Raw genomic sequence first — 27,377 nt, forward strand, 5'->3', positions numbered from 1 at the left:
TCGAAAAAAAATCGAACTATTTGTATAAACAATGTTTAATGGTCTTTCATCTTATGTACTTCATATCAGTGTTTTTTTTTTTTTTCCTTTTTTTGCCATTATGCATAAAGGTGTCAAGTACTTGCATAACACTGTCACATTATCACATGACATAAACTTCAATGCTGCTCAGTATGCTGGTACACACAGAACCGCGCACCAAAAGGTGCACACACAGACCTCAGTCATGGTTTTATTCTAACTGTTCATGTAAATGCATAAATAGTGGCTATTTACACACTCCCCAGCGCTATGGCCCAAGCAGAATTAGGTCCAAAAAAACTGCAGTGGTGTTCATTGCAATTTATCAGACTTCACTGATCCAGAATTACTAAGAAATGCTGTATTGTCATCACAGCATTTTGTATAGTGACCGTGCAGCACCCAGCGGGGGCAATGCAGTAACCGTACATCACTGAACAGAGGCAGTGCAGTGACCGCAGAGTACCGCGCAGTGACTTACACTACGGTGCAGTGAGGTACAGCACCGTGTAGTGATCTACAGTACCGTCTAGTGACCGTACAGCACCGAGCAGTGTCAGTGAAATAGCCATAGATCACCTTGCAGACACCGTACATCATGGTGTAGCGGCAGTAAAGTACTGCACGCCGACCTTAATATAACCGTACATTGAGAATACAATACCACGATCTTACAGTACAATGTCATGCGGTGGCTGTACACTACCTGTTATTTGGGAAGGTCTCTCAGCAACATGCGGATGGTCGTGGGTTTCCCCCGGGCCCTGCCCGGTTTCCTCCCACTATAATGCTGGCCGCCGTCGCATAAGTGAAACATTCTTGAATACAGCGTAAAACAACAACCAAATAAATAAATGCAGTACCTGAAGTGACCGTGCAGTACCGAATAATGACCGTACAGTACCGACCAGTGGTCGTACAGCATCGTGCACTGATCGTACCGTACCATGTTGTTTCGTGCGTGTTGTGTACCGACAGAATAGTGCAGCGCAGTGACATGATCAGTACCGCATTGCTGCTGTGTTGTTTCTTGTAGTGACCGTACAGTGGCGTTCAGTGACGAAAAACTGGTGTGCAGTGAAAGTTCTGTACTCATTTTCTCTGAAGCGTTCTTGGGAAAACCCTTAAAACTTGAAGAAATACAACCAATAACTTTCGTTCATGGTTAAAAATTTTGAAGGATATTAACTATATATTAACTATAGATTATATATATATGTAATTATATATATTTATTAAATAAAATATTAACTATAACGATACGATCAAACATATGTATAATGATACAATCTATCACTTACCAGCTTCAATAACGGCCAGACACATAAGACGAAAAACCGAACTGTCAATTCCTCAAACTCGTTTGGTCTTATATAGCCCAAGGCATATGTACATACAGTCAATTTCTTGACAACAAGGCAACAACGAGGCGTTGCTGGCAGTGGAGAATGTCACGACATGTCAACGACAGCCCTATATTAGCTCTCGCGCACTCAAACAATGCCACCAAAACTGACGCTATTAAATTTCAATTTATGCCGCGCTGTACTTGACCTGTTTGCTCCCTTATAGCAGAACCTGAAAACCAAAATAGTCCGGTCTATTGTGCAGACGAGAGTAATATAAACACTTATTGATCCGTAAAATGCAAATACGAGTCAGCTTGGTCAAAAGGAGAACTCGTAAATTCGGAGCAGTCAAGATCAGCATGCAGAGCAGATTGTCAGGGCGAGGCGAGCTCCGCACATTCTGTAGGCCTACTGTTGTAGTCTAAACATGCTGGGGGTTTGTATATACAATTCAATCCATAGCAGTAAATATAATATGCATGAGCAGGACAATACCCACAAAGACGGCAAATTCATTTCCAATGATCGACAGAGCGTTTGAAATGTGAACCGTTTCCACTCTGAATGGATTTCCAATAAAGTCAAAGTTAAGGTGTTCCTATATACCGTGATTCGATAAGTATCTTATCTTACACGTGGACGTATTTCATTGTCATGAAACCGCAGCCAGTTTTTATTTACACGACAAAGGCTATCATGTTTGTAAGTACAGAAAGAATGATCAAAGTCAATTGTCTGTTTGTCATGCGCGTATTCAAGCCGTCAGCTTCTTTTACTTTCATTTCCTGCACAGCATTCAACAAGAACAACGTTTGGTCACACACTTCCAAACTTCTTACAAATCAAGTGTCAACAACAGCGATTTTCGGCCACTTTTCCATTTCCCTGAAGATGCAACTTTTAATCACTGCAATTTTCGGATCAACTAAAATGTCGAGTTTTAACAACTGCATTTTCTGTCACATTTCGGGCCGGGCTTGTTTGCCTTGTACAACTCGTCTGCTCAGTGCATAATTCATCGAAAAAATTTCCGATTCACTTCAATATCACTAAATATGTGTACGAAAAGATGGTTGACTGAAACAGCCATTTCCGTTCACTCGCCCACGTTATACTGATTTTTGTATATTTCTACAAATTTTAGAAAAAAATTTCAGAGAGACTTCCACACATACATCAAACGGTGAAGGCGTCTACCACATTACCAGCGTAGACAACTTGCTTGATTGTTGCTTAAACTCCATACCGGTACTCAAAGTGTCTTCGCATATACCATACCTGTCAGTTTTGTCGCTGGAGAAAACTGGGTAAACCACCAGCACCTGTTAAATTCCCCAACTTAACAGCTGGGACGTACCATATACGTTCAAGTAATACTGATGAAATGAAAGAATGAATGGTTGTGACTTACCACCACTTCAGCAAATATTGCGGCCATACTGTGGCGAAACTTCATATTGTTGGAAGACAATTTGTGTTCAGCGGACGTCAGAATGCGCACACGGCCATACTAGCGTCATCGACCGTTTATTATCACCAGGAACTACAGACAATGGAGAGCTGGAAAGCTGGAAATTCCTTATCAAGATCCCATAAACACATTCTCGATATATCAATGGTCATATCCTTTATCTCCTCACGGTTGACTCCGGCATCTTTGTTGGGTAGTTCGAGTCCCGTTAATTCGGAATAATTAGCTAAATTTAGCTAAATAGTAAGCTTCGACCAATCAAGTTTTAGAGCGAAATAGCCAAGTATTGTGATCAATTCCAGTATTCGTCTTAACTATGCACCACAGACTTGAAATCACACGATAACAAAAGTTTCATATATACTTGTAGAAACAACATGTGAGTGAAGATATGTGTGAAAAGGTTTCACTGGGAGACGTCTTATTATAAGCTAACTTGTAAATAGGGTCAAACAAAATGCGGTGTTCAGTTCAGTCCAGGGTCGGGCGAATGCAGTCGCCACGCGAAAGAGAACGTGGCATTACCGTGGTGAACTAACAGCGTGAGCTAAAAGAAGCTACAATTCCCTGTTCAAGGCCGGTACTAATGGGGCATAGGCCATACTCCTCATAGCACATGCGTCACTATGTACCTTTCGCTTTACACAAATGCGACCACTAGACACGCTTGAACTTTAAAGCCTGTGAGATGCTAAGCCTTATCACTTGTGTCCTCCCGCGGAACTATCTAATTAACATTTTAAGTTTTTGGTTAGAATCATGTTGTACATACACTACGTAAAGTAAATACATGAGTAGTATTATTAGATACAATAGCTGAGGCGGATTTTTTTTTTTCTGACATCTCTTCCTGTCTTATCACCGTGGCCTCAGTGACCTCGGCGTTATTCGAGATTTCTGTACAAAATTTCCTAGTGGTTGCAGTGATCTAATCCAAATGTGGAGATCGACGCATGAGGAAGTATGCTAATAGAGGTTTAGTAATTAAGTTCATTACGTTACTATCAAAATGGTGTTCATCCGCAGAAGGCTCCAGTGCTTCAACCGCCAGACTGATCAAGGGAAGGATGTAAAACACAAAGATGAGATGTTTTCAGATTTTAAGTTTATTTTTAAAGCATATCTGTACAAATACATTTTTATTTTTATCAGTTCATTTGTTATTTTGTCTTACACCGCTACCCATTCAGTGCAACATATTTGTAAAGTCTATATTCTTACCCTAACTCACATGATCGAAACAGGTGGGTTAACTCTCCCTTAAAGCTATATATTAAGTGATAAATGTACCTTAAATAGAAGTAACCTAAATGATAGGTTGTCATCGCCAGGTCTATACTTTAAGTACGACGGCGCGAAATACTACAACCATAACATCACATAGCCAATGTGCGAAACCGCCGGTGGAATTCTAGCGGCGCCTTTTTGTGTTTTTATTTTTGACTAATGCTTCCTTTTGCATTCAAAAATGCACCGACAATAATTATACATTTTCATAACAAAAGTCATATCGGATTACCTTAAATTGATTCCCAAGGAAGATAACATAGGGCCGAGTTGACCAGACGATACAACGTGTGGTATAATAAGTAAACCAAATGTGTGAACAAATCGATGAAGTATGGACCATGCGAAGTGATATTATGTCTGAAGTGGAGCCCTGATGTACACTTGGTTATAAAAACAAAACCAAACATAAAACATAAATAGCCGTAAATGAAGTACCGCGGACAAACAACACAGACATTGAGATTCTCCGTCCCTCTACACACCTAAGCAGATCTTCAGTCTTCTATCCATACATGAATAACACCACCAGTGATTTCAATGACATAACACGTGACCATGAATAATCCAAGTTGACATTGTTATTCACATAGGCAGAGGAAATGCTGTTTTGCAAGATTTGCCTCCCTTGGTAGATGGCCAGAGAACCCCATTAACGATAGCATTACATTACGAGTGTACATCTTGTATTAACTAGAAAGTCCATGGCAAACGTTGTTTAACATACATATAGCACCACTGCAGTTTGTAGAGCAGGACTTTCGTTTTCACTTAAGCCTCAAAAGGGATTCTAATGGCGAACCTTTGAAGTAATTCTGACCAAAGCTGTTACGTCACACATCACTCATCCCAATGAGCACCATGCTGGGATTTAAATCAAATCTGTCCACTATAAGCCTGACAGCTGTTTCGAGTGGTGCCTCAGTACACGTGTGTAACGTGTCACAGGTGGAATAAACAAAAGAACGTGACCATTTACGCCTATGGTACAGCATTACAGTCTTCGACGACAGCCCAGATTTCAACTCTTAAAATGTACCCTTCTAAATGTTCGGCTTGAAACTGTCCTCGAACTCATATAAAGTCTTAGATGTCGAAAGGAAGAGAATAAAATACGTGGATTTTGCTGAGCTATGAGTAACTGTCATGGTCAACTCATATCACTTTAAAACAGTCACGTGGATTTGTTTGTCCCGCAGCGATGAAATCTCGAGCATGCGTACTGGAAACAGCTATCCCGCCTATTACTTCTATAATCAACATTCCTCCCTTAAAATCCCCTGGTACATACCTCGCCCAAAAGAGATTGCGTGTGCATTAAGTATTTATAGAGAAATAGAGAAAATTATATGGCGCCTTTTGGGTCTCGCGACCTTCTTTTATAATTTGTGTTTGCCGGTCGTGACACTGACGTTAAGTGGGCATAGAGTTCTTAGTAGTGAGGAAAATAGTATGTTCATGTGACGTGTCAAAAATGTTAGGCAACTGTCTTTGATCCCATTCACCATTCTGTAAGACCAATCGGAAGTTGGGGATCACGTGACCAGCCTTTCGAGTCGAAGACAAATGGCCGCTGAAAGGTCACTTTTTGCCACTTTGCTAGCGACCAGTAAGGCCTAGCTGTTCAAAACAACATCACGTAAGCTCTGCAGAAATACTCATGCTATCTGGAAAGCTGAAAATTATACAAATCCAACCGATACAACATCGCTGACTGCGATTCAAAAAATATGAGATAACGTTGGGAGGACCGTTTTTTTCGATCATGCCGTTTGTTACTAAGGAGATCACGTGGTCTCTAACTACGATCCGCCTTACAGAATAACATGGGTGTCTGTAAAAGGTGTTATAACAAGTAACTTATAGTAGACGAGTGAAAGAGAAAATTGAGAATCTGAACGTTTTGTGAACTGGAGAGGTTCCTAAAGGAAACAGGTGTCATTTGAGCCTCTGGAAAAGGGTGAGACAGGTGATCGGTAAATCAATTTCAACAAGGTTGCTTAACACCTTTCACCATTCATACGGCACAGCAGGACTGTTTTCACCTTTGACGACAAAAGAGTTCCAACTTGAAATTCCCTTACTGATCGCGTCATCATCCTTTGTTCTACTGGAGTTAGCCTGAAAGCACTAAGGGCGATCTTTCACTACACAGGTCAACAATGTAAAGTTTGCTTCAAACTGTCATATTTATCGTCTGCATGTTGAAGATGCTTGAGTAAAATCCAAAGCAATTTTTGGACACACTTGATTGTGTGTGTGTGTGTGCGTATGAAGTAACTAATTCCTTGGAAAATAATTTAACAATGGTTTATCAAAGACTCTAAAAAGACAATTTAGCAGATTTCTTGGCCAACATTTTGTCTCAAGACTGTGTAAACAGCATACATCTACAATCACAGTTCACGGCGCGATACTTGCAGTTTCTCAAAAAATATGTTTTATAAAACTTTTTTTTTATCATGCACTCAATACAGCTCTAGTCAAAATGTTAAAGTATGTAACAGATGATACTAATGTACTATGTAATACACCAAGTTAACGGTTCCATCAAACATAACACAAATGCTGGTGCTTGTACTTTGTACCTTTGAAATTTCTAACGAGATCATGCATTTCAAAACCAGTAACTGTTTCTCTCACCTATCCGCTACATGTAAGTTCAAACAATATATTAGCACAAGTCTAACAGTACAGGGTAATGACATAAAAAAAAAAAAAACGGCAACAGTTAATTATTTTGGATTACTTAGCATAACAGTATACTATAAATAAACCCCGGCACAAAGTGCTCCCTTTTCACTCCCAGGCCTTATTTTAACATGACCAGTATATTAGCTTTCCCCAATGCCACCTCTTCCTTTATAGTCCACCTTACTACACGCATCCAACATTATCCAGTTACTTTAAATCACTAAAGCAGCCGGGGCCTCCGTGGCTCAGTCGGTTAGCGCACTAGCGCAGCGTAATGACCCAGAAGCCTCTCACCAATGCGGTCGCTGTGAGTTCAAGACCAGCTCATGCTGCCTTCCTCTCCGGCCGTACGTGGGAAGGTCTGTCAGCAACCTGCGGATGGTCGTGGGTTTCCACCCACCATAATGCTGGCCGCCGTCGTATAAGTGAAATATTCTTGAGTACGGCATATAACACCAAGCAAAAAAAAAAAAAAAAAATCACTAAAACACATTTTTCTAGAAAAAAAAATCACTAAAACACAATTACTAAGAAAATGACTTCAAAAGGATAAGTTTGTATCATTTAAGATACAAGCTTCATAAATCAGTGCAAATTATTTCTGTTAACCCCAGATTTCTCTATGAGAATGTTTCAAAATTTCCACCATAGACATGCTCGAAAAGGTTGAAAAATTAGGGTAGACGTGTACATGTATGGGGCCCCCTATTCAGTTCAATGGAGTACCATTTACCACGAATGGGAGACATGATTCTAAGGGGGATTGGCTATTGTTTTCCTGCATTAAATGTGTACTATATAACCAGTTTTCACACAAAACGTCATCAAAAAGATAGGTCTACACAGCTCAGGACCATATTGCTTGGATAAGAAGATTCCCCATTACTGGCCTATCAGACATGTATTTATTTATTTGATTGGTGTTTTACGCCGTACTCAAGAATATTTCACTTATACGATGGTGGCCAGCATTATGGTGGCAGAGCCTGGGGGAAACCCACGACCATCCACAGGTTATCAGATATGTAAGGCCAAATCACATCTTGAACGAGATTTGCAGGTTAGCGGCCAGACTCCTGTTCATATGTGAGTCCTTTCATTTTGAATTAAATTCATGTTGAGAAGCTGGGTTTCGCATTACATTAACTATGTCCAGCCGTTCCACCGAACTGCATAAATATTTAAAATGTTCTAGCAGAATGTGCTACAATCAAATGTCTCTATAAAAACATGGTCTGCCATATACAGTGTACCTGCCCAATGGGGTTCCCAAAACCGGGGCACGACTGAACGCATATATTTAAATTGCTGGCAAACCTTCCCACGTAAGGCCAGTGGGGATAAGGATGTGTTAAATTAAATTTAAGTTGTCAAATTAAATTGAAGTTAACAAATTAAATGGTGTACACCTAAATTCAGAGGAAGAAAAAAATAAAGTAAGGTGGGCGTTCACGCTAATTTTACTTATGAAACTGGTCATTAGGAATTTGATATCGTTTTACTAGTTTGACGGTCTAAACTGTGGAACTTCCGATACTTCGTTTGCTATTCACTTATTTCGAAACCAACAAGGAAAACCAGAGAGTTTATTAGTACATATCAACTTCCTCGCGTCCAGCTTCCGACGCACGTGCTGATTTTTTAAGGTCCAGCACTACGTAAAAGTCAATATTAACTTGGACCAAAAATGGGTAATAAAGCTTTGACATCACATCCTCTTATGTGACTTACGTCTTCTTTGTCTTAAGAACATAATTAACTCAATGCTCAAGATTGCTCATGTTGCAAAGATTCCATCGGATAATGGCCTTGGACAGAGACACTTGTTTCATTCATGCATGTGTAAGTAGACAAAATTAGTACTGGCTTGTAAATGTAGAAAAGGCCGAGGAAAAGGTGGCAAGCAAGTTATTGGGAAACAAATACAGGACAAACTAGACCCATATTTCACATGAATATATGGACTTCTTTGACACACAAAAGACAAGAGACAGTCCTGTCATCTCTTATCACATCACAGATATACATCTCCTTGTATATGTAAAACATTCAATGTGGAACTCTCAACCAAGAAAGGAGATGGTGCCACATGGACTGGAAAAACATGGAACTATTTGTACAGAGTGAACAGACTTCCGCAGAGGTTTTAGTCAAACTTGAGAGAAAAACTGTACAACTGATTCCTGAAAAGGCTCAGTATTTTTTTTAGGAACAGCAGCAATCATCTTTCTGCTTTTTTTTTTTCACCTTAAAGTCATCATCCATGTGTCAATAAAAGCACTCATTTGTGATCAAACACGGACACTGTTTTTCTCACATGTTTGAGAATGACATAAATATTTGAAAACACTTGATATCCTGGATAAAAATGCAAAGACCTTTCAGTTTTACAGGTTTTCTAAAAAAAAAAAAAAAAAAATGGCCAAATCTCGTAAGGTTAGCCCACAACTTAAAATTATCAGTAGATTAGAGTAGATCAAAAACAAAACAAAGCTCAGTAAACGAAAAATATCTTGTTCCTTCTGATCACTAAAACTGTCAACAAACAGCAAACAGTAAGAACTAACAGATATCCCAGTCTCCCCTGGTGTCGGCCACACTCATGGATTCCACGAAACAGTCAAAAGGGGAGATAACTCCGTCATCCACGAAATCCAAGGAAAGATAACACCCACTAAAACACTGCTTCCCCAGAGGAGATCAGTCTGTCCTGTGATTGTCATGTAAATCAATTCAAGAGCTAAAGGAAAGGCAAGTTTCACAACCTCCTGGCCAAGCAATGACATTAGAAATTTTGTTGCCTCTTTTTCTTGGCATCGATAGCGTCCAGTATAGGTTGCCGTTTGGCTTGATACCGCGCACGAAGCTCCTCTATTTCTTGTTCCATTTCTGGATCTAAACCTGCTAATCTGGATTCCAGCTCGTCATAACCAAGGTTTTTCAACTGAAAGAAAAAAAGAAGACCAGTTAATAAGTAAATCAGATTTTCAAATTACCTTTTTTATTAGTTATTAAAATCTGAGGAAATATGTATCTGTGAGTATGATTTGCTTCTTTTCATGCATGGGATTATAGCTCACTTCCAACATTTCAGACAGATCCCTATGGCGTATCTTTCTAGCAGGCCGCTTCCATGGTGGCAACATCCATGGTGGTGCCTCACTGGAACGCCATGTCAAAGACACTAGACATAATGTCCCACCCAGCCACAGCAGGCTGATATCTGACTAAAAAAAAGAACACCAGCAATTCCATTATGCTGTGCCAAAACATGAGCTATGCCCTTAAATACTGCCTGGGCTAAAACAAATTTCTCCCTACAATATTCTTGACTACCATTGTAATATACCTCATAAGTGGTAAAACAAAATGTCAAAATCTGCAAGGAATTCACATGAAACATCATCTTGGAGCATAAGATTAAATTTTCTCTTGTACTTGACTCGTGCTCAAAGCAGTTTTCAAATCTTGAATTCAGCACAGCCCAATGACCCAGGAGCCTCTCACCAATGGGGTCACTGTGAGTTCAAGTCCAGCTCATGCTGGCTTTCTCTCCAGATATATGTGGGAGGTTCTGGCAGCAACCTGTGGTTGTGCATTTTCCACGGGCTATGCTCAGTTTTCTCCTACCGTGATGCTGGCCACCGTTGTATAAGTGAAAATTCTTGAGTACAGCATAATACACCAATCCATAAATAAATTAATAAATGTTTAATTTTTGTCCATTTATACCACTGTGATCAGGTTTACAGCTGGAGGAAACCAGAGTAGGCAGAGCGTATCACCACATTTTCAAGCATAGGGTTGGACTGTATCCTTTGACCCCACTGGTCAGACTTACGAACAAGAGCGAGACAATGCTTTTCTACAATGAACAGAGCAAGAGCCCTGCAATAGGAGATTCACTCTTCTCCAAAGTCATACTTACAAACTCAAAGTCTCCGTCTATGAACGCTCTCTGAAAGTGATGTGGAGGTGTGACTTGTCGCTGCTGTACTGGCTGTTGTTGTTGTTGTTGATGTGGGGGCGGACCTTTTGATTGCCCCACCTTCTGGCTGTTATGTTCCTCCTCCTTTTTCTCAAAATGGTCAAGGTAGGCAGGTCTGTATTTCTTCTCTCCAGTTCCAGTGTCATGCCCTGATAAAGGGAGGTAATCACAAAACTGTTCAATAACACAAATTTCAACTACCAGACAGATCCCATGAATTTCACAATGTATATTATTATGTACATGATTACGCACATTTTCTTAAATTGAGCCAAAAATCATTTACAAAGCTATTCAATAGCCATCAAAATCATGACTGCATATTTTTCTGGCCCCATTTCTTCTTGAAAATCATATTCCTCAACTGATGTCACTCATTTTACTCAGTGTTCAGTTTCAAGTTTTCATTTTAATACAAACATCGAAACCCTCGTTTACCCCAAGTATGAGCTAGGTGTATTATGTGATGATTTATGTGTTATAATAAGACAATGGGAGTTGTAAAGTTTAGTGTGCCGCTTTGGTCATGTGATAAAAGATAGAACGTCAATTTATTGAAGAATGTGCTTTTCGATCATCAGAGAAGCAAGTTAACAACAAACAAGTCGAGGCAGCCCCCATAAACTGTCGCCCTCTGTCGCCTATTTCCTATCCACAGGGATGAGGCACCATTAGCCTCTCCTGATTAACCACAAGTGCTACTATGGTGAACACAACATCAAAAGTATTTTATGGTCCAACGTGTTACATGCTGCAGTTTTGTCTACAACATAGATGGTCCACTCACAGCACTACTAGGCTGTTCATGATGCAGTAAATTGTTCAGCATCATTAAAATGGTAAAATTATGTCCCACTGCATTCTGTAAGTGTCTGATTGAGAGAGATGTAACTAAGTGAACTTACGCTTCATTGTGTCTTCATCTGGATCCTCATTAATAACCATCGTTCCCAAAGACTCCTCCAGTGTGCTGTTCTCACTGCTAATTATCACTGTGCCACTTGTACTGGCTACCAGAGTGCCTGCAGACAAAACACAGCTCAGTAAAACATTGAGTTGTCATGAAACTGTTCTCACTAATTATCACTGTGTCACTTGTACTGGCTACCAGAGTGCCTGTAGACAAAACACACCTAAGTGAAACATTAAGTTGTCATGAAACTGTTTTCAGTGCTATTTATCACTAGGCCACTTGTACCGGCTATCAGAGTGCCTGGTGACAGAACACAGCAGTGAAACATTAATGTGTCATTAAACTGTTCTCACTGCTAATTAGCACTGTGACACTTGAACCTGCCATCAGCCACAACCCTATTTTTGAATATGCATGTAAATACAGCTGCAAACTCTAAAACTCACGTGTTTTTTCATGCTGCTAATATTGATTTCACTGACGTTGATTTTCATCTTGGATTATAAAAAAAATGGACTACTGCATCTCGTTTTAAATCAAGTTCAATCATTACGACAACAAAGCAAACACCCAAGTGGAAAATAACCCTTATTCAAAAAATCAATCTAATTCTGTTTATTTAGCTTTCTATATTCTGATACCACCCCATGTTGAATTTAAATCAGAAGACTGACCCTACCAAGCCATAAGGGGACAACATCACTCTGCAAAGCGACATCACTCTGCGAAGGGACATCACTGTTTTACCACTGATATATATCCAAATACATGTATTTCTTATACACTTACAAATCAGAGTTGAACATATTTTATTGCGTTATACACAATGGGATTGGGAACAAGTTCTAGAAAACCTTTAAAATTTCTCAACTTCAAGTTCAAGAAAGTGGAATTGGAGCACCTTCTTGTTCACAGTTGAAAATTTCTTTACCTTCATTGTTCATGTCCTGAGCCTTCATTGTACCAGCGTCCTGATCTTCTTTCATCTGTACCATGGTACCATCTGTTTCATCTTCATCACCCTGTTTTTATACAAACACATTGTTCATTCATTTTGTTGTTGTTTAGTGCCATATTCAAGCATGCAAAAATACAACTGACAGTGTCTGGGGGTAAACCAGTGTCCACTGACCGGTTACTGACAATTACTCACAGTTATTTATTATTCGCTGAAATTTACTTTCGCAGATTTTCTCCAAAAATATGTTCGCGGGAATTAATATTCACCTATTTAAGACAATACTGAAAAACAAATCTTAAAATTTTCCAAGATATCACAGGGCCGAAATTATTCAGGCACGTCAAAAAGGTATCATCATGGGTGCTTTGATCCTCCTTTGTTTGCTGCGGTGTCGCTAAACTTCGTGATCTTGACCAGAGATTAAAACAATGGGAGATGGGTTATCACTACATAAGAAGATTTCTTTCACACCTACCGTGAGCAGTACTCAAACAGGTGTCACTTCTTTTTGAATCAATGATCAGTACTTTTAAACACCTGGCAAAGTGACCTGTCACCTTTTGAGCAGTTCAGTGCAAAACATATGAATTCACCATTATCGGCGCCAGTCACTCATTCTTTATCAAGCAACACGATAAGTTCTGCATTGTTTTCAGGTTTAATCATCCTCTGTAGCAGGTCAGAAACTGCAAACATTGCCGTAGCTGTCAAACAGCCATTGTGTTGTTGTACACACTTCACAGTTTGTTAGAAGCTCACTCTTTGGATCACAGGAGACACACAGCCAATGGGACAGCGTGTATCAGAGCGACATTCGTTAGAATCCAGCATGTGCTGGTATCTACTTTTCTTTCATTTTACGGGCATAGCGAAAACTGATCAAACTAAAGAAGATTAAACTTCCACTTTGTTTTATACCCACCAAGCCTTAGCACCAGAGTTTGTATATATTTACACCATGATTTCCCTTCTTGCTGTTAAAAAATTTAGCTGGCCTGTTGGCCTCTTTGGCGCAAATCCTGTCACCCTGGCAAAGATTTCACTTCATTATTACTACTACCTGTAGTATATGCTTCAATATTGGATATTTTTTTTCGCTGCAATTATTTTTTGCGGTAAATTATTGACCGCGAAATCCGCGAAAATTAGTTCTCCATCTTTGCTGAAAAACATCCACTTCATTTAAGATCTCTGAACATTTCTGCAACGGCCAAAGGCTGACATGTTGTTTTTTACATTCTGTTGTCTAGAAAATGTGTCACTGTCGGGACTTAGCCTAAAACTTCTCGTACTTTCATCCTTCAAAAACTAATCCTGCGTTACGTCAATCACTGAGGTATAACAGGGGAGGTATTTCACAGCAGACCTGTTATTGCGGTAATAACTGATTTATTTAGGATTTATTTGATTGGTGTTTTACGCCGTACTCAAGAATATTTCACTTATACGACGACGGCCTGCATTATGGTGGGAGGAAACGGGGCAGAGTCTGGGGGAAATCCACAACCACCTGCAGGTTGCTGACAGACCTTCCCACATAGAGCTGGAGAGGAAGCCTGCATGAGCTAGACTTGCAGTAAAATTGAAGTTTCACTGTGTGCAAAAAGACAATGGTTATGATTTTATCCTTGTGAAATCTTTGTGAAAATGTTCCCATAGCCTACTCACCGAATCATCTCCATTCAACATGAGGGCCGCGTGAGATTCCTGGCATTCCTTGGCCTCCTGTATCATTCTCTGTAGCACACTCACAGGTTTGGCATTTAGGATAAATTCATGCTGCAAATGTCACAGAAGCAGAAACATCAGAAACTTATTACAACATTATTTTATTTATCATTGTTAAAAGGGATACAGAAACGATTCTGATTGGTTGGTGTGGGAGATCAGGCAAGTTCAGGCTCTTCTTAGCCTAAGATAGGATTTCAGGTAATCCAAATTTATTCAATGTGTCCAAACCTGTAGGGATTCAAACAGGAAACGCTATCTCAACTGTTCAGGCCAATCAGTGTTGACTCTGTATCCCTTTAAAATTATACTCGGGACTTTTCACTTTAGCTAGGGTGATCATTTACATCCCTGGAGGAAATCCAGGTAACCCACAGATTTTTGGCAAGTTACTCGCAAACTTTTCAACGTGAGGCATACAGCTTTGCCCACCTTATTGATGGAAGACAATAGGTCCTCTGTGAACGCAAGTCTGTTCAAAGCTGTCGACAACTTACTGTTCCTGAGGAACCATCAACAATGAGCTCAGACTGAGGCTGAACCAGCACCCTTTATGCGCTTTGTGTTTATTTATTTATTTGATTGGTGTTTCATGCCGTACTCAAGAATATTTCACTTATACGACAACGGCCAGCATTATGGTGGAAGCAACTGGGAAGACCCCTGGGAAAACACACGACCATCAACAAATTGCTGGCAGACCTACTGATATACGGTTGGAGAGGAAGCCAGCATGAGCTGGACTTGAACTCACAGTGACCGCATTGGTGAGAGGCTCCTGGGTCATTACACTATGATAGCGCGCTAACTAACTGAGCCACGAAGGCCCTGCGTCGTGTTTACGAGTCATGTACTGTACTGCTGAACTACATTCTGCTCTGGTCAAATTGTTTGATTTTTATTTAATTTATTTCATTGGTGTATTACTCTGTACCCAATAATATTTCACTTATACAATGGTGGCCAGCTGAGCATTGCGGTGGAAAGAAACCTGGCAAAGCCCAGGGGAAACCCATGACTATCCACACGTTGCTGGCAGACCTTCCCACGTACGGACAAAGAGAAAGCCAGCATTGTTTGATAGAAATTCTCACAAATTTTACAGTAGTTTTTACACCAAATGTATGTACGTATCCATCAACCTTTCTCATTGATTCTGAATGCCACCCTGAGACAGAAAACTCAGATATTCTGCCCAGGGATATCAAAAGAAGACAACAAAGAGGTTGAATGCTATAAATATTTTTAAAAAAAGGAAGCAAAAAAAAACAACAGTTTTTCTGCTACAATTACCTGTATACTCGCTAAAAAGAGCAGACCTGGTGTCTCAAAAATTACAAGAATTACGGTACATACGGTAAACTATTTAAAATTTCGCCCATGACTCAAATTGTACATTCAGCCTAATTCTGAGAAGTCTATCAGGTGAAGATTCATTTGAGAAGTACAGCAGGATGATAGCCTATTGGTAAAATGTCAATTTCAGCATCAAAAGTAGTATTGTATGTGCCTCTATAAACAGACTTTTCTTTGGGTGGGGGTGGGAGGGGGAGGGGGGGGGGGGGGTGTGTGGAACAAAATTGTAGGTTATTTACTGTATGTTAAAATCTCAAACCTGTAACAATTCTTCAGCCGTGATTCTCTGATCTGGATTCTTCACCAAACATAGGTTCACAAAATCTATAAACTCTGTTGACCATTTGTCAGGGTTTCGGAATGATGGCGGTGGCTTTGTTGGGATCATGAATATCGCCTGTGGGAAAAAAAAAAACAACAACAAAAAGGTACTTTAACACTCAAAACTTCAACCGGCCTCAATAGCACAGTTGGTAGAGCGTCTGCTTCAGGAGCTGCAAATCCAGGGTCAATCCTGGGTTGAGTCACACCTAAGGCTTTAAAAGAGGAAAATTGTAACTTCCTCGCATGGCGTTCAGCATGAAGGGGATAGTGCAACGACTGGTTGACCCGTATCAGTATAATGGCTCGGGTGGGGCGGCTTACTTGCCTTCGGTAAGGCATCTCAGTGAAGCAGCACTAGATAAAAGAGCGGTGGAAATCCGTCCTGCAACAAGGAGGCACCTTACACGTAAAAATTCCTCTTTTAAGTTGTCAGGTGTGACTCGACCCAGGATTGACCCTGGATCTACCGCTTCCAAAGCGGACGTCCTACCAACTGTGCTATCCGGGCCAGTCCCTGCAACACATTACATGGATTCTAAGGATTCCTTCACCATCATGACTGAAAAACTGTTAAGTACGATGTTAAACTCCAAACACTCACTCGCTCAAAACTTGCACACATGTACATACGCCTCTGTTTACTCGAATAACACCACGCTCTGTAACATTCTATCCAAATACGGCCACAAGCGATAAATACAAGACAATAATACTCTGAAGACAAGCACTGTAATTCTTCAACATTTTTGCATGTTTGCAAGGTGTTTATTCAGGCATATTCTGAAGGCATTATTCTGTGTATACTGATAAAGTCACATTTTTTTGCGAAGCTCTGAATTTGACGAATCCAACTAAAGTATTTTTGTCTCCGAAATCAACCTAAAATTGTGCACAAATTGCTCTGAAAGTTGTCCTTTTCATATGTGGAAAGTTTGAGGAATTAGGTCACATGTACAGCCAGGTATGTGTATCCAAAACACATGATTAGGACAGGAACAGCTTTCTGACTATCACTCAATTTAACAGGTTTGTCAGATGTAGCAATGCCATATGTCCAGTAAGAAAGGACTTCACAGATAAAACCAAAATTGTACAAAAGTGTACCTTTATGATTCAGGTAATTAGACGCCCGCAAACTATCAGACAACCAGACAATAATCATTCAGTATTATAACATTATTTCACACTGCAAAAACTGCCTTTCTGATATGAAATCAAATCGCCTTCATTTAGCACAGATGGGTGAATAGCCTGAGAAAAATAAATTGACGTTTAAAGAGACATGGTTGCCCAAATATTAGGTATTTTTGTGTTGTTACAGAATGACATGAGTATGGGGGATTTTTTCTCAAGAAGTAAAAGTTACAAGCTTTCCGCTAACCCCACCCCCAGCATTCTACATTAAGTGAATGTTTAAAAATAACCAAAAAAATGAAAACTGAAATTTCTACCAGAATATTTAAATGAGGCGCTGTCAATTCAGTGGAAGCGGAGCATGTGCACAGGGCTAGGTAAACTTCATATGTAAACAAACACAGCTGATTGCACATGTAAAAGAAGGACTTACGGCTGGCGCGTGACAGGGTCAGCCAAAAAAGAGCTTGACAGGTTGACAAGCAAGTCTAGAGTTACAATTGGTTAGTTTGAGCAGTGGAGTACCCTGAAGAAAGAAAAGGGTCTCATGAAGCACTAAGATGTCGTACAACTATTGCTTGACAGGTGGGTGCAAATGTTGTTGTTGTGGGCAGGGGGTGTTAAACTTCAAACAGACACATGTTTCTGACTCTTAGTTTAATGAGAAGATTATTTCTAACCTTTTCTCAATGCTGTTTAAGCTGCTGTACTCTGTATGTATCTGTGTGTATCAATATTCAAAATTATCTGAGTTTGTTGACTGATCGAAAGTCGGTATCGTAGGGAACTTTCCGCATGCTGCCCATACGCTTCGGGCCCTCTCGGTTGAATATTAATGAGGCAAAATGGCCCGCCCTCTTTGTGTTGAATTCGAATAACAACAGGACTTCTCCTGGCTCGTACAAGTTACATACTCAATGAATATCTTTTATTTCAACCTGAATGATTTAGTTTATGAACGAACTTTAAAATATCGTTACGACTCTGCAGTCAAAATTTGTTTAAAAATCCAAATTTTGGATGACCATGTCACTTCAATGTGAGTTACTATCAATCACAGAAAGATTATCACCAACCTTACACTGAAGGTGGAAAAATTACATTTAACTGTTAAGGGACAGGTAAAAACAAAAATCTTGTTTTACAATCCTTACCCTCATTGGATGAATATCACCATAGGGAGGTTTTCCCTCTGCCATTTCTAGAGCAGTAATACCTTAAAAAGAAAAGAAACACTTAAATGCATGAAAACATGTACACATATTCAAAAAGTCATATCAGAAGTGGAAAAAAAAAAAAAAAAAAAAACAGGGGAGATAACTCACGATGAACATGGCAATTTTTCCCCCACATAACTGAATTTATGGACACAGACCCCATTACAACTTCCGTTTTTCGGTAGGGACAATTGTAGTTCTGTGTATTTTAAGGTATAAAGTTTTTTTTTTGCTCCCAGGCGGCCATGTTTGGTGTACAGGTGCATGCTTGGTATTAAAATGCTGGAAACTGTCTAAACTTTGAGAAGGTATGAGCTTTATTGATGAAAGTTTGAAATTCTGGGCGAGAGGACACAAGGTGTGAGGTAGTGATGAGGCTGCAAATGACGTCCCCTTGGTGTTGCTAGGCACGCCTCCCAGCTGCCGGCATGGAAAGGTCCAGATTTTGACGGTCAACCTATGTCAAGATTTTTACAGCTTCTTTCTCACAGGCTGGGCCAGGTATGCACCAAAGCTTATTGGCCACAGAATGTGTGAGACTGAGCTACAGCATTAGACGTTAACATTGTCGCCTATAGAAAATTAATAGGGGTCTGACGCCATACTTAAAGTTTGCTGCCTCCTGCTTTAATAGGATGAGCAAGTCAGGACTGCCTGAATGCACTAGCAATAAAGTGATATTTATTTATTTATTCGATTGGTGCTTTACGCCGTACTCAAGAATATTTCACCTATAACATGGCGCCCTCATTATGGTGGGAGGAAACCGCACACAGCCCAGGGGGAAACCCACGACCATTCACAGGTTGCTGACAGACCTTCCCACGTACGGCCAAAGAGGAAGCCAGCATGAGCTGGACTTGAACTCACAGCAACCGCAATTGGTAAGAGGCTCCTGGGTCATTACGCTGTGCTAGTGCGTTAACCAAATGAGCCACCGATGCGCCTTATTTATTTATTTCATTGGAGTTTTATTCCATACTCCACAATATTTCACTTATACTATGGCTGCCAATAACATAAGAAAAATTAAACAGATATACATGGACAGCCATACATGTAGAATAGAACTATTAAGTAGAGCCTACCTAAACTACCAAATGTCAGCCACACAGTCATAGCCTATCTCCTGTATCACTTCTGGGGCCATCCAGTAGGGTGTGCCTATCACTGTGTTCCTCTTGGCCATTGTATCCTGTGTGGAGGGAAGAACAGGCAAGCATGTACATGTAACCAAGAAAAGGTCATTTGTAGCTGGGTGTGGGTGAAAAATAGGCAAGCATGTACAAACAACCAAGGCACTGTAGCTGGTGTGGGGGAAAAATAGGCAACCACGTACATGTAACCAAGAAAAGGTCATTGTAGCTGGTGTGGGTGAAAAATAGGCAAGCATGTACAAACAACCAAGAAAAGGCCACTGTAAGCTTGGTGTGGGGGAAAAATAGGCAACCACGTACATGTAACCAAAAAAAGGCCATTGTAGCTGGTGTGGTGAAAAAATAGGAAAATATGTTCATGTAACCAAGAAAAGGCCATTGCACCTGATGTGGGAAAAAATAGGCAAACATGTACATTCAACTAAGAAAAGGCAATTGTAGCTTGTGTGGAAAATAGGCAAATATGTTCATGTAACCAAGAAAAGGCCATTGTACCTGATGTGGGAAAAATAGGCAAACATGTACATACAACCAATGACAGGCCATTGTATCCTGTGAGAGGGGAAAATAAGCAACCATGTACATGTAACCAAGAAAAAGCCACTGTAGCTGGTGTGGGGAAAATAGACAAACATGTACACGTAACCAAGAAAAGGCCATTGTAGCTGGTGTGGGGAAAATAGACAAACATGTACATGTAACCAAGAAAAAGCCACTGTAGCTGGTGTGGGGAAAATAGACAAACATGTACATGTAACCAAGAAAAGGCCATTGTAGCTGGTGTGGGTAAAAATAGGCAAAAATGCACATGCGCATGTATAAACACCAAAGGTCATTGATTGGTGTTTTACGCCATTGTAGCTGCTGTGGGAAGAAGTAGGTAGAAATGTACATAAAACAAAGAAATATCACTGCTTTATTGAGGAAAGGGAGACGGGAGGGGGGGGGACAAATGCACAAATATATATATATCCTGAGTGGGGAAAATACAACCAGTAATATACATACATACAGTTCAACCGATGACACCTGTACATGTATGCGTATTTCATGTGGAGAAAAATGAAAATACAACTGAGTGATCTCCAGACCTTCCACTGTATATAAGGGGAAAAAAGAGCATAAATAAACATACACCCAAGGATGCTTACTCATTGATTTTGTCCACGAATATGATTATGAAATGTTCTCCATTTATCGAAGTATTTACTTACCCATGGTCTACATGCAAACATGTCTAAAGTACTAAAACAAAGCCATCCATCACAATAAAGCAAACTTTAGAGGGAAGTTATAACCCCTCCACTCTTACCGTTAGTTGCCCAGCCACACCAAAGTCTGCTAACTTGGCGTGGCCCTCTGTGTTTAACAATATGTTTCCAGCTTTTATGTCTCTATGGATTTTCCGTCTTGAGTGTAAATACTCCAGGCCCTTCAGTGTGTACAACAATATCGTCGCAATTTCCTCCTCATTTAGCTGAAGCATAAGAAACGTGAAAATGCAAATGTATATTTATTTTAATTATTTGATTGGTGTTTTACGCCGTACTTAAGAATATTTCACTTATACGACGGCGGCCAGCATTATGGTGGGCGGAAACCGGGCAGAGCCCGGGGGAAACCCACGACCATCCACAGGTTGCTGACAGACCTTCTGACGTATGGCCGGAGAGGAAGCCAGAATGAGCTGGACTTGAACTCACAGCGACCGCATTGGTGAGATGCTCCTGGGTCATTACAAAAATGCAAATGTAATCATCAGTGGTGAAGTACATGTACAGATACTACAACTTAAAACACAACAAATAATATAGCCCGAGTCATTTACGTGTGGGAAGAGGGCCGAAAACACACCTAAATGGTCACACACATTTCTTTCTGATGTACTTGGTAACTCTATAAATCAACTTTTAATAAGGAATTCTTAAGCAAAACAAGGTTGGGGTGACCTAAGCACAAACAGATCCATCCTCAGGATTTAAAAAATAACTTGTACCTGATTGGACAAAACTGATAGTACGGGAAAAAGCATGATTTTGCTTATAGTGAACTGCGATAAGTTGTTGCTTTTTATACTTCCAGTGGAGTAGTTTGTCGATGCATATATACATTTGGTCCACTGTAGTCATTTCTTTTGAAGTCAAATATAAAATTCAAACAGGATAACTAAAAGATGCCATGAGCATGCGTCAAATTCCAGGTGAGCAAAGGCTCTTCCTAGACATTTAACCATATCATCCTAGTGTGCAATGTTCGATGTACATGTAAATCTGGATGCTGAAACAAAGTGTTAAAGCAATATGCAATGGTAAAGCAATATGCAATGGTAAAGCAATATGCAATGGCACCTCTAGACCTACTTTGCTAGAATCTATGAGATTTTTCTCCCCTGCATATTTATTTTTATGCAGATATCTCCATATTTATCTTCCATGTGTTTGACTATACTGTGAAATATATTCCACACTGGTTTTATGTTCAATCTAAGAAACCCAAATATATTTAATTTTGATAAAAACTCTCTACATTTTTCCAAATATAACATTTGCTTGTGCAACTTTATTGCACATACATGTACATACCCTCGTTTGACTAATTGTTTTGGGACACATATAAAGAATCATTTGACTCACTGTTTTTTTTTTTTAATTCACATTTTTTTCACCATTCAGACAGACATACATGAATATATAACCTTACACAAGGTTTGTGATGTCGCAAAGCCCTTATTTGGCTAACTTTTGTCACACATATATACCCTCACATGATCCATCATGTAGTCTCATAATTGTAACATCCAGGGTTTCTGCCAGAAAATAAATTCTGACTGCAAGGGTTGGTGGTAGGGGGGTGGGGAGAGTGTGAGAGGTAGAATTCCCCCTTCAGTTTAATGTCTTTTGATAAGGTGTAATTCACGATGTCTGTAGTAAAATTCCTGTGTTGTATCAGAGCCTTCCGATAAGCAAGTCTGCAGAACAAAAACACGTGCCAAAGCTTACGCGTCATGGGCAAAAGTCAGGTGAGTTACATTTGCAGACTGTTTTGCGGTCTTGTGGACAATTTTCATCTTACTTCATGGCGTATATGAGGGGACAATTCCATGATGTCTTGCTACGATATTTTACACATGAAGCGATTGTTTTTCGCACGGTACGCACGACCACCATGACTGACCTTTCCTTACCTGTCAGGGCACATCATCTGGCATATCAAATATTGTTTTCTTGTCACTTTTAAAAGCATTTTACCAAAATTATTGACATACGAACAGGTCAGTAGAGTAGACCATCCATAGTCTGGATTTTCAGGCTACTCTAAGGCCAATGCATCCTAACTATTATGCCGAGGTACGTTGGGCCATGACTACTGTGTGCACTATTCCTGTATGCATTAGGTCATAGATCTCAGACACACAGATACTAAAAATAGAAAGTTTGAGGAGATGCACGAAAGGGACTCGTCGTAGCAGATACCTAAGAGTTTGGTAAGGGTGTAGATTGGTTTGTTTGGTGTTGTAACTACCTACTACTGTCACTCAAGGACTTTTTTTTATCTCACTTTTCTGTTTGTCTGAGGGGGTATTTTCGGTAGCTTTTCTGGGGGGGGGGGGGGATGGGTCAGTTTACCAGACACAAAATGGACTTAGCGGAAATCCTAACATAATACGACTCACAATTTCATTGTAAACATACAGTACCCATGACTGACTCACCGTTTTATTGCGTATTCTCATTATGACTCAGCGGATATCCTAACATCATACGACTCACAATTTCATTGTAAACATACAGTACCCACGTCTGACTCACCGTTTTATTGCATATTCTCATTATGACTCAGCGGATATCCTAACATCATACGACTCACAATTTCATTGTAAACATACAGTACCCACGTCTGACTCACCGTTTTATTGCATATTCTCATTATGACTCAGCGGATATCCTAACATCATACGACTCACAATTTCATTGTAAACATACAGTACCCACGTCTGACTCACCGTTTTATTGCGTATTCTCATTATGTCTGACACAGATCCCGCTCCACAATATTCCATCACAATCTACAATGACAAAGAAAAACAACTAAAACTGAGCTACATACAAAAAAAAAAAGAAGGATGGTTTACTGGATGATGACCACATACACAGAGACTTTCAAACAATGGTCACCTGGACCCTAGATGCCTACGTCCATCTAAAGAGGGTATGAAAAGTTTCCCCTCAAACAATGTTTGACACTTACAAGATATCTGCCCAATCGTTCTGAAATGTTGCATACAGGATTTCAGTAATCAAGTCAACACACTGTAGCAAGGATTACCCTGTAGATACAGATGTGCTTCAATGAGCGTGCGCAAATGCATTATTGGTCAGATTTTCAAACTTTTACAAACAGACTGATTCAAGATGACAATGGATCCCTTCTTATGGACGATGATGCTCTTCCACATCTTGCCAGAGTGATAAATGTCAAACATTCTTTTAGGGGGAACTTACTTTTGATGCACTGTTTATTTATTGTTTGGAACTGTATTTTGGGTATAAAGACAAATTTGTGAATTGCCATTCTGGAAATAAGCAGCAAGCCAAATATAATGCCCTTCACCCCGTACTGTTATGACAGGGGCTAACTGTTTGGTACAGGTCAATACTGCATTTTAAATAACATTGCAGGTTTTTTCTTTTCATTATGTAAATAGCTGAAAGATTTACCATTTATGTCCTGCACCAACTTAAAAATTATTTGCAGGCTTCCACTGAAATGACAACTCTGGTTGGTCCTAAGTTTGGACCTCTCCATTCAAATGACTGAAAAGACGTGCTACTTCATTTATTAATTTGATTGCTGTTTTACGCCATACTCAAGAATGTTTCACTTATATGACGGCGGCCAGCATTTGGTAGGAGGAAACCGCGCAGAGCCCAGGTGAAAAAAGGTGCTTTAGGACATGGTGGTGTAAATCACTTCGTTTTAATATAGTTGTCCTGGCAAAAAGGGACGTCACCAAATTTAGTGACGTCCCAACTAGAAAGCTCTATATTTCTCCTCTTTTCATCTTTAAAGTTGGGGCCTTCGTGGCTCAGTCGGTTAGCACGCTAGCGCAGCATAATGACCCAGGAGCCTCTCACCAATGCGGTCGCTGTGAGTTCAAGTCCAGCTCATGCTGGCTTCCTCTCCGGCCGTAAGTGAGAAGGTCTGTCAGCAACCTGCAGATGGTTGTGGGTTTCCCCCGGGCTCTGCCCGGTTTCCACCCACCATAATGCTGGCCGCCGTCGTATAAGTGAAATATTCTTGAGTACGGCGTAAAACAGCAATCAAATAAATAAATAAATCTTTAAAGTTCTTAGTAATGTTACAGTTTTATGTTAAATCACATGAATCATCTCTATCATTTGATACCTATCCACGCAAAAACTACACATGTACAATGCACGTACCCACAAGTCTGTGTTTTTGAAGTAACTGCCGTAATACTTGACTATAAAAGGGCTATCACACTGCTGCATGATGGAGATCTCTTTGATGATCTCCTGTAGGTCCGTGTCCACAGGAACCTGTTTGATGGCAAGCACCTGTCCCCATTCCTTGTGCATGGCTTTGAAGACACTGCCATAGGACCTGCAACAATAAAACAACAGTTATCCGCATGTTGAGAAAGATATATCATATAAGGGAATTTAAAAGTGCTTTGTGCAACACTTGTGCTTTCCTGTAACGACCAGCAGTAATATTTAAATGTTCTTTGTGTAACACTGGTGTCTTATTGCAATGACCAGCACTAATATTTACATTTACACTTTTGTGAAACACTTTTGTTTTTCAGTAATGCCCCAAAAACCAAAAAAAAAACAAAAAAAAATTGTTTTCAATTTTGGGGATTCCTTTTTTCATTACCCTTGAATACATACTTTTAATTTTTGAATTCTTTTTCATGTATTCTTTATGACTAATAAAATTAAAGCTCCAAATTAAATACAGTTAATTAACTAACAAGTCCATATTATACATTCATTGTATACATACCCCCGTCCTATTTTACATATTATGTCAAACACCTCATCTGGGGATTTGGCTAAACTTTCATCACTTAGTCTCATGTTCTTCATGTCACTGAAAGAAAAAAAAAAAACAAGATTTTTTATATTTAAAAAAAGCATACAAAACCCCAGATGTATGAAACAATTAGCCTTCCACATTCAGACAATTTTCAGAACCACCAAACATGCCAAATGGTGGACTCTTATTTATCCCACATCAGGCAAAATAGCTCACTCTTCAATGGACAGCAACGGTCACGTGGGGGATGTGTATCTGCCGTATCATGCTGCCGACACCACATATGGCTGTTGACTAGGTCATCTCGCTTTGTTTGGTTTTGAAAACAATGATACATACATATAAGTCTTCGGTGCTGAATTGATATGTTTCAGGCAATAATATTTTTTTTGCAGGACAAATCTGTTACATGGTTACTCAGTGACAGAATACAGAAATATATGCTGTCAGTACTAAGCCCTCATATTTGGCGAGGCGTGAGGGTAACTGACACCTTATATTTCCGTATCCTTTCAGGGAGTAATCATGCAACGAATAAGATGCACATGACGAGATATCATTCATGTCATCAGTTCTGTCATATATGCTTCATAAGTCAGCTTGAGAATGCTTGAAAACTTTATTCTCCGCACCACAAACATGCAAGTACTTCAAGCACTTGCTGAAACAACGGGCCAAATCACCGTAAACCTTAAGGTAGAGGTTGGCATAGATTTAGCCAGAATATGAAATCATGCCATCTCATTTCCAATTTTCTCCTGATTTTCTTATCTCTCCAAAGTTAATTTTGTCAGAGTAAAACGTCTGTAAGACTTAGGTCAAACTGTCACCATTTTGCAAGACTACAATATTGAATGAAGCCGATATAGTGGCAAACAATCAGTCAAATCAAGAGGTTTCGGCTTAAACGTGCTCCACACAGATTTGTGATACTCGAAATACAACCATATGTAGTTGGAACAGTTCAACAATTACGTGTTTAACGCAAACTTGTCAGTGTGCATAGCTACTTTCAGATTCAATTTCCTCATCAATTATCAGTGCAATGTGCAGGACAAACAATTTGGGCAGAGCAAAAAGCACCATAAATCGTAATCATGAGTGACAGAAGTGTGGCTGTCACTGTCATTAAGAGACTGGGTACCAGTGCCTGTGTCTGTTGTAAGGTTAGATATTTCCTATTTACAAATGTCAATACTTTCTCCCTCAAAACGTGTGTTTCTATTTCTACCTGTTGTTTCATCCAGTGTTACACTCTGACGATAACCATGGCACATAAATTACCGTTTATTCTCTACATAAGTGGCTGTATGACACATTTCACTGGGCGCACCTTTAAAATGACATTTTTAAAACATCTTTAGTTGCAGTAAAAAGTTGAAAAACGTGAATGAGCTGGTGATGCAGATGAAAATGATACCGGGTTCAAATACCGTACAACGTCAAACACCATTCAGGGCATCCGACAGAGGCCGTGTAAAACAAAACACTGACATCAGACGGGTTCATTTTTACCTTGGTTGGGACATCGTATCCAGCTTAAGTCATCGGGCGGCTTTGGTCAACTTTTCACACGTAAATAAAAGATTACAGACACACAAAAGTGTGTCCGGAAGAACAAAATTAACAAAAACAAATTTTAGGTCGCTTAACTCGCGCAAAGTCTCGCCAAGCGCGTGATGAAGAAAACAATGATACAGGAAGGGAAAAACTC

At 39.8% G+C, this 27,377-nt stretch overlaps 2 protein-coding genes across 2 annotated transcripts; both read right to left on the minus strand.

Moving 5' to 3' along the window:
- Window positions 1–9,256: 9,256 nt before the first annotated feature.
- Window positions 9,257–27,317, minus strand: LOC135463651 (serine/threonine-protein kinase 3-like). The gene is made up of 10 exons (XM_064741015.1): window positions 27,179–27,317; window positions 25,631–25,717; window positions 25,045–25,225; window positions 23,604–23,666; window positions 16,028–16,165; window positions 14,353–14,463; window positions 12,655–12,745; window positions 11,716–11,832; window positions 10,751–10,959; window positions 9,257–9,766 (listed from the first exon to the last, which is right to left on the minus strand). The coding sequence occupies exons 1-10, from the start codon at window positions 27,190–27,192 to the stop codon at window positions 9,608–9,610; spliced, it is 1,170 nt and encodes a 389-aa protein (XP_064597085.1). The 5' UTR covers window positions 27,193–27,317; the 3' UTR covers window positions 9,257–9,607.
- On the minus strand, window positions 19,530–23,333 carry LOC135463909 (serine/threonine-protein kinase 4-like). The gene is made up of 3 exons (XM_064741373.1): window positions 23,313–23,333; window positions 20,913–21,077; window positions 19,530–19,638 (listed from the first exon to the last, which is right to left on the minus strand). Exons 1-3 carry the CDS (start codon window positions 23,331–23,333, stop codon window positions 19,537–19,539), a joined length of 288 nt encoding a protein of 95 aa, XP_064597443.1. The 3' UTR covers window positions 19,530–19,536.
- Window positions 27,318–27,377: the final 60 nt, after the last annotated feature.

Source organism: Liolophura sinensis, chromosome 3, assembly GCF_032854445.1.
Source record: "Liolophura sinensis isolate JHLJ2023 chromosome 3, CUHK_Ljap_v2, whole genome shotgun sequence".
Lineage (NCBI taxonomy): Eukaryota > Metazoa > Mollusca > Polyplacophora > Chitonida > Chitonidae > Liolophura > Liolophura sinensis.

Bases quoted from the DNA above. Each gene is read 5' to 3' on its own strand.
- LOC135463651 (XM_064741015.1), bottom strand. The intron at 14,464-16,027 runs GTTTGAGATTTT...TGACATTTGCAG, and splicing joins CGGCTGAAGAATTGTTACAG to CATGAATTTATCCTAAATGC. The intron at 11,833-12,654 runs GTAAAGAAATTT...TTTTGTCTGCAG, and splicing joins TCAGGACATGAACAATGAAG to GCACTCTGGTAGCCAGTACA.
- LOC135463909 (XM_064741373.1), bottom strand. From the start codon at position 23,333: ATGAGAATACGCAATAAAACG. The intron at 21,078-23,312 runs GTGAGTCAGTCA...CTTATGCTTCAG, and splicing joins TGAGAATACGCAATAAAACG to CTAAATGAGGAGGAAATTGC. The intron at 19,639-20,912 runs GTAAGAGTGGAG...CCCTCCACACAG, and splicing joins GTGTGGCTGGGCAACTAACG to GATACAATGGCCAAGAGGAA.